Source organism: Ailuropoda melanoleuca, chromosome 4, assembly GCF_002007445.2.
Source record: "Ailuropoda melanoleuca isolate Jingjing chromosome 4, ASM200744v2, whole genome shotgun sequence".
NCBI lineage: Eukaryota > Metazoa > Chordata > Mammalia > Carnivora > Ursidae > Ailuropoda > Ailuropoda melanoleuca.
The window spans coordinates 132,720,551-132,729,656 of NC_048221.1; the positions used below are offsets into that span (position 1 = coordinate 132,720,551).

The following is a 9,106-nucleotide window of genomic DNA, read 5'->3' on the forward strand; positions in this document are numbered from 1 at the left end:
CATTGAGGTTGAAAAGGATTTCAATAAACAGAAACTGGATAACCTAGGAGGAGAGAAGGTGCCGAAACAAGAGGTAAGAAAGCGTGGCCCTGTCTGGCCCGGCTGGAGCAAGAGCACCTGCGGAAGGGCAGGGGTGACTGAGCTGCTGAACCAGGAGGCAGAGCAGCCTCATGCACCAGGCTGAAGGATCTGGACTTCATTTTCTACATGGGGGAGGGCTCCTGGAAGCTTTTAATGCAGGATCGATCATCTAGAATTAATACAGACACATGCTGTGGGTGGACGGATGGCCCAGGGGGTAGGGAGGCAACAGGGTAAGCAGCGGGAAAGCCACCACCATGGAAAGAACACTGAGTCCCTCATCCCAAGATCTGACTCCAGTCCTGGGTTTGGCCACTCATTCGATATGGGATCCCACGACTCCCTTCTATAAACGAAAATAATTCAGTGAGATGATCTCTGTGCTACATCGAAGTCCTGTGATTTCTCACTCATGTAGAGCAATTCCTCAGTCTCAAAACTGCTCTTTTTTTTTTTTTAAAGATTTTTATTTATTTATTTGACAGAGATAGAGACAGCCAGCGAGAGAGGGAACACAAGCAGGGGGAGTGGGAGAGGAAGAAGCAGGCTCATAGCGGAGGAGCCTGATGTGGGGCTCGATCCCATAACGCCAGGATCACGCCCTGAGCCAAAGGCAGACGCTTAACCGCTGTGCCACCCAGGCGCCCCTCAAAACTGCTCTTGGAACACAGAGATGGTTTCCCATGTGCTTGAAACGAGTGCTTCGATTCTTCTGAATACAGCAATTACTTTATAGGTAAGCGCAGAGCTCAGTTGGGTGACGATTTCCCTCAGCTGGTCCAGGAAAGGCAAATAAGTGGCATTTCACCTTAGTTGTAATATTCTAATTCATATATATGATCCACCTAATGCAAAAAGTTCTCTTTTATGTGACAAAATAAAGAACATAAAAAGGGTGGTTCAACTAACCATGAAACACAAGAGATGGTAAGCTTTAGAAGAAAAGAGAGGATGGGCACCAGGTATGTAGAATGAGACCACAGAATTTGTCTCTGAGCTTCCCAGCAGCCAGGGTGAAAACAGGGCCTGGTGGGAATTATTTTAGAGCCTAATTCATCACAAGTTTTCCTCTTCTGTGGCTAGAGTTCCATCTCATCCAAAGCACCTGGTTAGGCCCCTCATGGACCCAGAAATAGAGAAATTGGGGTGATAGAGTTGAGCTTCAATAATCTCAATGATTTTGGGCACTTGGGTGGCTCAGTGGGTTAAGCATCCAACTCTTGGTTTTGGCTCAGGTCGTGATCTCATGGGTCTTGAAATCAAGCCCCACAGGGCGGCTCCACACTCAGCGGGGAAGTCTGCTTGAAGATTCTCTCCTTCTGCCCCCCCCCCTTACAGGTGTATGCACAAATTCCCACTCGCTCTCTCTCTTCTCTAAAGTAAATAAATCTTTTTTTTTTTTAAGATTTTATTTATTTATTTGACAGAGATAGAGACAGCCAGCGAGACAGGGAACACAAGCAGGGGGAGGGAGAGGAAGAAGCAGGCTCATAGGGGAGGAGCCTGATGTGGGGCTCGATCCCATAACGCCGGGATCACGCCCTGAGCTGAAGGCAGACGCTGTAAATAAATCTTTTTTAAAAAAATCTTAATGACTTTGAGGTCACTCAACTTTCTTTTGGCTCATGGATACACAAGGTGCAGAGGCTGCAGGGTGATTGGGGACAGGAAGTCTTTTGGAATAATTCAAAAGGACTTTCAAAGAAGTTTCATGATTTTCTAGTGTGGGGATGGGGGCAAGTGGAGAGATTATTAAACAAGACTCTCATGGTTCTCAACATGCTCTGACCATCAGAGTGTCCAAGGAAATACCACCAACCTCATTAGCTTTAGGACGTGTGGGTGTAAACCGGAATGAAGAGGACCTCGAGTTCTAATTCCTCACTGGCTTTTATACAATAGCCGAAGCAGACAGGGACCCACAGGGTCTGGATTCTCCCATCACTGCCCCTCACAAGCCGTGTGACCAAGACAAGCATTATCATTGTTGCACCTGTCTTCTTGTCAAAGCAAAGGCCTTTTTCTGATGAATGAAACCTTAGACAAGTGACCGGAGTACTACTTTTCAGTCCAAAGAGAAATAGGTTATGTGTAAGCTTTCAGTTCTGAGCTGAATGCCTCGGAGGCAAAGGTAACACCTTTCCCATCAAGGAAACTCAGAACTGCCTTCCTAGCTGAACTGTGCCTCCCTCCATTCCGCTGAGCCTGGCCGTCCTCCAGAGCCCGCCAAGGTTAATCCTGCTACCACAGGGCAAATACCTGTGTGAAGTCTGCAGAGCTACAAGCATCCCGGTGTCTCTCCTGAAGGTACATGGCCCTTGATTCGAGCCATACACCTGTTGCTTCATGAGGTCCCTCTGGGCCCCAGGTTGAGCGCTCCTCCGGGGGGGGACCAACATCTTTTCATTCTGCTACAGTGCCTGATGCAGAACTTGGAAGTCCTAGTGCATTCTGAAGAATATTCTTGGAGACAATCTACACGAGCTTCTAAAGCTACCTGTCAATGGAACAAATATTACCAATATAGCCAGGTTTCATAACCCTGCCTTGATCACACTCACTCTAAATTTAGGGTTGACCGAGACTGCTGAGTTTTATGCCAAATGGCCAACATACATGAAAGTGCTTTGTAAATCACTGAATGCTAGCTGTTAAGACACACAGTCACAAATGTCTCCATTCTGTGTAATCTGGAAGAAATACCTTCACCTTCCCAAACTCCGTTCTCTCCACGCCAAGTGGGGAGAGTAGAGTGGCCCCTCTCCAGCCAGGGCTGCAGAGACATAAAAGGGCTGCCTAGGGAGCCCAAGTTCCCTCCACAAGGTATGTACTATTTACACTTAAGGGATAGAGTGCTTAGAGTTAAACTAGTGTTATTAAGGAAAAAAAAAAGCTGCATCATTTAATTGCTATTTATTTTCATAAACATGAGGTATTTCAAAGTGCTATAAGATGCAGCACTAAATATATACATTTTGAAGAAATTAAACACAGAACTTTGCATTTACCCAGTTCTATGCACCAAACATGAACAAATACATTAACAGGAAGAAACAGGCTAGGAAAAAGGCATATATATATAGTAAATTTCTTTACAAAAGTTTCTTAGTTCAAAAAGTGATAAAGTAATATCTACTCAAAACTTTCACAACTCATTTTCATACGAAAATATAAGTATCAAATTTAGTTATGTATCCGCATCATACTAAAGTATACAGGCAGTGTAAGAATTAGTACAGTACATAACAGAGATTAACAATATATTTGTATACAAAACATGCTCCTCAAACATTGAGGTATTACAGTACTTAGGTATGAACTTCCGGTCTAATACTGGCCGCAAAAGCCACCTCTCATTACCCAGGACGTATACAAAAGGCGGGTGTGTCCATGGTATTTACAGAAATGTTCCCCAGGGGTATCAAATGGCAAACCCCTTCTGTGACATCTGCTGGAACTTAAGCACCATTTTAAAAAGAAGGAATGACTTTCTGTTGTTTGGAAACTCGGAACAAACAAGGTGACTTCAACAGCCCAGAGGCTCCCAACTGTCACGAACTTCGACCGCGGTCTCGGAGGGGACACGGAGGACACCGCAAGGGCCACCCAGCATCCCATCACGCAGGCCCTCTGCCGAGGTCCTGGCAGAAACCCCCACGGGTCCTGCTCCCCACCCGGATCCAAACTCGACGGGTGACCGATTTGAAAGTAAACCAACATTCTTAATGTCAACACAATGTTTGTTAAAAAAAAAAAAAAATCAAAATGTGCAAAGTGGCAGAGTGACTGTCCAGTTTCGAGAAACGTTTAGCAAGTCCGCGCGTGTTCGATCTTCTTTAGCAACTGCTGCTGCCTGGCCTGCAACTTCTCCTTCTCCAACAACAGCTGATGCTCCTCGGCCTGAAGGGAGTGGACGTACTCGGTGGCCTTTTTCAAAATGACCACCTTGGCGGCCTTCTCGTTCTTCACCAGCTCTGGCACGTGGTCCCTGAGCGTGAGGAAGCTCGAGCGCAGGTCGTTCCGGCGCTGGCGCTCCAGAATGTTGTGGTTCCGGCGGCGCTCGCTGTCCTCCGAGTCAGAGTTGCGGGGACTCAAGCTCTTCGCCTTCGGGGGGATGACGCTCTTGAGGGGGCGGGGGGAGGCTTCGCTCTTGATCTTCTTCTGGGGCGGCACATCCTCGCTCTCCACGTAGGGAGACGGGGCGGCGTAGTTGTGCTGCTGGTGGATGGGGACACAGCGCTTGAGGATGAGCTCTCCCGACTGCGCCCTCCCCGGGCCCAGGGCTGCGTTCTTGGGGCGCACGGTGATGGTGAAGGTGGTGACGGCCTTGCTGTGGGAGGAGGACCGCCGCTTCTCCACGGTCACCACGTCGATCTCCTCCTCCTCGTCTTCCTCTTCGTCATCCTCATCATCTAAGAACAAGACAGGAGTCATTCGCTTGGTGAGACACACAGGGACTACCCATCTCTACACTCGGTCTCTTCCGGCAGGTGCTGGCCCATAGCTTGCAAGGGGGATCCACCCACACAGACGAGAACAGGATCCTACCGAAATTAAATACATCTGGAAATGCCACCTTGCCCACACTCCTCCACCCTTCTGCCTCCACTCTGACTTCAGCAAAATACAGGTGGCAAAAAGACAAACTCGGGCTCTGGGGTTGGGCAGAATCTGACTCCATCGTACACGAGTTGGGGGACCCTGGGCAAGTTAAACTTTTGAAGTCTCAGTTTCAGGGGGGATACCACAGGGTTCTTGAGTTGGACAGGGAATACACAGGGAACCGGGCCTAGCAGACAGATGCCAGCAAATGGTAATAAGCTTTTATCATCAGTGTTTCCCAAAGACTCGCTCATATTTCTCGCTCCACACTTCAGAAATGAGGATCCCCATTTCAGGAGCCTCTCGTCTAGCAACTGACACATAGCTGAGTTTGATTTTCAGTCCTTATGCTTAAAGGGCAATTTAATGAACCAAGGCAGAAAAAGAACCTGCCTGCCCTAAACCTGAGTTAGGTATAGTAAGCAGGTGTTCATCCAGTAAAGACCAAATCCAAACTACAAAGTCGGAATCCACAGGAACTCTCAACCCCAAAGTGGGGGCACCTCTTCCCAAAGTCTCCGGCAATAACAGCAACACAAAAACATGTAGCGTCGTGTCTGCATTTCCCCCTCTCTCCTCCTTTACTACCTCGCTGAGATAGAAAATTATTGTTTAAAATGCAAGCATGAAAATCAAAACACATCTTCTGCTTGATCTGAAGGGGGCCGGAAAGCTGAACAATTGTGGGATTTGTTCTAAAGCCGAAATGTGAGGCTGTTCCAGTCTGTGGGTCCCTTTAAGCCAATGTTTTGGTTTTCTGCCAAGAAGACAGCTGTTGGAAGGAAGTGCTTCCTCACTGAGAGCTGTCAAGGCACAGACATTAAAGGGACAGACCCAATTCAAACTGGAGGCTTATCACCAAGTTTCCTTCCAGGAGCCTTAGAGGGATACATCCTCGGCCCTCAAGGAAATATAGGCTTTTTATCCACCTGCATTCTGAGAGCCCTGGTTTTCAAGATCCAATGGGGCCCCAGCTCCCCGCCGCCAGGACAAGGGCTATTCAAGTGTTTGGACAGAGTTCTTTACCTCCAGGGTCCCAGGCAAAGTCTGGGTTTGAACCCAACCCTACAGTCTAAGGCAGACATAGGCACACAATAGAAGCAATCAATGGGTGCCTTCCCCCGCGTGTGTACATTCCTGGAGAGCCTAAGTGCCGGCCCTCCTCACCTTGAAGGGCACTGGGTCACAACTCCGAGCTGACTTTAGTCTCAGAATTCTCGCCGGAGACTAAACGGAACCCAGTTCGCAGCGCACCCTGTAAAGAGGCAGCCCCTTGAGAATGTACACAACCGCTGCTGCCCTTGCCACCAGCTGCTGAATGGAGGGCGGTCGGGAGGGGTGCCCCCGCCACCCCCTGCCTTTCCGATTCTCCGCGGGCCCGCTGGCCAGCATATCGCCGCCTGCTGGCCACGGACCAGGAGCAAATGGCCCACCACCCACCTAGGGCGGGGAAGACTACCCAGGCTTGAAAAAAATAAATAAATAAAAGCGGTACTAGCCATCTGTGCAACCTCCCTCTACCTTCCTGCGCCCTACATAGGATTTTACACCGCCTTTGTGTCTTCTCCCGGCGCCTGCCCTCCCCTGACCCGGGAGGCAGTCCCTCTTCACCTTCGTGCTAACAGGTTTCTGCCCCGAAAACGCACCCAGCGCACCTCTACACTCCCACCCAGCTTTCGCCACCCAACTTTTCCTGAATTTACCCCTAGACTGGCCGCAACCGAGAGGTGGGGGACGGGTGAGGGCCAGTGATCGAGTGGGGCTCCCGGGCAGGGTGGAAGGAACTTCAGCGAGGATGAGACTTTGGGGAACACCCTCCTGGCTGCTTCCACTCCCCCTCTCCTCATCATCCCGGGGCTCGGCTTGGAGGAAGCTGGCCCTCTGCCACCAGCACTACCTCTAAAATATGCCCCCAAAGCCACGAAGAGTAACAAAGGGAGCGCGACTCCCGCTCCAGTGCCCCCGGAGGCAGCCGGCCTCTGGCACGGTCTTTACCTGAGTCGCTCAGGGTGTCCTCTCCGGAGGTGCTGAGAGCCTTGTGGTCACCGCCGCTGGCCGGGCGGCCGCCGGGGCGCGGGGGGGCTGGTGGCGCCCGCTCCCGGGGCCGGGGCGGCGGGCCCGGCGGCCGGCGGCCCGCGGCCGTGCTGCAGCTTCTCGCTCACGGCGCGCTCCAGCTTCTCGCGGGCCGAGAAGCCGCTCCACATGCAGTCCTGGAGGATGACCGGGTTGGGGGTGAGGCCGCCCAGGCCCCCCAGGCCGAACGCGTCCTCCTCGGCCGGATTGCCCCACAGGTCGGCCTCGGGCAGCAGCATCTCGGTGGCCCAGTTCGGGGGCTCGGGGCTGTGCTCCGGGAAGGCACGGCTGGGCGACAGCGGGGGCGTGGGCAGCAGCTCGAACTTCTTCCAGATGTCCTCCCCCGGGGGGGTCGAGTCGGGGCCGCCGAAGTAGAAGTCATCTTCGTCCGGATAGAAGCAGGGCTGCAGAGAGTCAAACTCAAGGTCTGGGTTCTTGCAGATCATCCCCGGCATGGTGGACGCGGTGCAGCTCGGCATCGGCTCGCCTCCTGGCCGGCGAATGAGAGCTTCTTTCCGCTCCGCTCTTTTTAGTTAGGGGGGTGCTTCCTTCCCGTGGGGGGCGCGGAGGGCGGGGGCCCGCGCCAATCTCCGACACTGCAACCGACAGACACACCGGGAGAGGGTTGGCAAGCGGAGCCGAATAGGGGGCGGGCAGTGGGCGCCCCCTCTCACCCGGCTCCTCCGTCTCCCCTACGAGCCCCCCACCACTCCGCCTGGTGCTCCCGAAGGTGGAGGAAGTTCTGGCTCTCGCTTTCTCCCTCCCTCCTTTTGTGTACAAGCTGTCTACGACAGGGGGTGGGAGGGGGCATGCAGATGCGGGGGGTGGTGGCGTGGCTCTGCAACTTTGGAAACTGCCATTTCATTCACACTCGGCAGTGCCTGGGGGAGGGGGCTGCTCCAGGCTGCAGAATCCTAGCTCTCTCCAGCTCCCCGACAACCCAGTTGCACCACGTAGGTCCAGCTGCTCAAAGGAAGCCCAGGGCTCCAACCCAGCTACTGGGCGCAAGATCTGGACTACCCTCAATCCCTCCTTTGTAAAATTGCAACCTCGGGAGTGCAAAAGATAGCGGGGGATTTAGGAAACTTTGCAAATGGAAAACGCCTTTCTCCAGACCGAGACCAACGTCAGGCACCCAAACCCACAACCCCCCCCCCCAAATGAGAGCAGACGCCCCTCAGCAATCCCTCTGCTGCAGGGAGAGTCCTGCCAATAGCTTATTTTGAACCTCTCTAACCCCACCCCCACTCTTCCAAAACCCCAACAACGTCGTCTTCCTGGGAGAGGGGAGCGCCTGAACCCCAGTTCCCAGGAATGGTGCAGGGTCGCCAGGAGAGCCGCGTCTCCTCCGGGCTGGAGCAGTCGTGACCCATATTACCACCGCGGCGGCCTCGCCCTGTCTAACCCCCCTCTTCTTCCTCCAGGGGCACCCTTTGGAGAACCCCAGCGTCGGGGTGGGGACGCACCGGCTCCCCGTCAGCTCGAACACTGATAAATGTTCTAGAGAAGGGCGAATTTCTTCTCGATGAAGCCATTACACCCCCCTGGCAAAGGCTGTAAAAAGGATTAGGGCGGGTCTCTTCCACCCCGGGTGCCTTCGGGGCTGGAACTGGCTTTCCAGGGAAAACCCCGAGATGGTTTTGTTTCGGAAGCAAAAACAGTCCCCCGAGGATATTCGAGCGCCCTGTGCGCGAGCCGCGATCCCGTCCAGGGCTTGCCTTCCCGCCGCGCTCGCCGCCCGGGGGGCGCGGGGCAGTTTGCAACCCCCGCTCCTTACCTCCCGCGGACTGCGGGGGATCCAGAGGCGATTCTGCGCGGGGGTCTCCGGGTGGCCCGGGGGTGGTGGTCTTCGGGTGGCTGCAGTCTGTGCGCGCTTGCGCCTGGCTAGCGCTAGCTCGGCTCCAACCCAGTTCCCAGGAGCCCCCCGCATCCACCCAGCGCGTCCAGACAGATGACTGTCACTGGCTGCGCTTTGAAGCTCGGGGGATATTATTAACTGAAAAATCTGACACACCCGGGGGGCGGGGAGAGAAGGGGGCTGCGGCACAGACAAGGGGGAGGGAGAAAGGCAGAGGAAAGCGGCTTTACCCCGCCCTCTTGATTTCCATAAAAATCAGGGGAGGCGCCAAGGCTTTCGCGCCAAAAGCCACTTGCTTTTCTTCTTTGCAGAGAGGAGGCTGCAAAGCTGGGAAAGCCCGGGGTGTGCTCCTCCCTCGCTTTTAGACCCCCGGGCTTGCACCCGGTGCACTCTGCGAACCAGCTGCGCGCCGAGCGGTGCAATGCAGCACCCACCCTGCGGGCGCTGCAATTGTTTGGCATTAAAATATTTTTTCCGGAGGGCTCCGGGGGG

The 9,106-nt window shown here is 53.5% G+C and overlaps 1 protein-coding gene across 1 annotated transcript; it reads right to left on the reverse strand.

Annotated features, from left to right (window-relative positions):
- Positions 1-2,984: 2,984 nt before the first annotated feature.
- MYCN (MYCN proto-oncogene, bHLH transcription factor) lies at positions 2,985-8,750 on the reverse strand. The gene is given in 3 exon segments (XM_011229692.3): positions 2,985-4,493; positions 8,534-8,596; positions 8,599-8,750. Coding segments are annotated over 3 exon segments (756 nt in total). The 5' UTR covers positions 8,687-8,750; the 3' UTR covers positions 2,985-3,888.
- Positions 8,751-9,106: the final 356 nt, after the last annotated feature.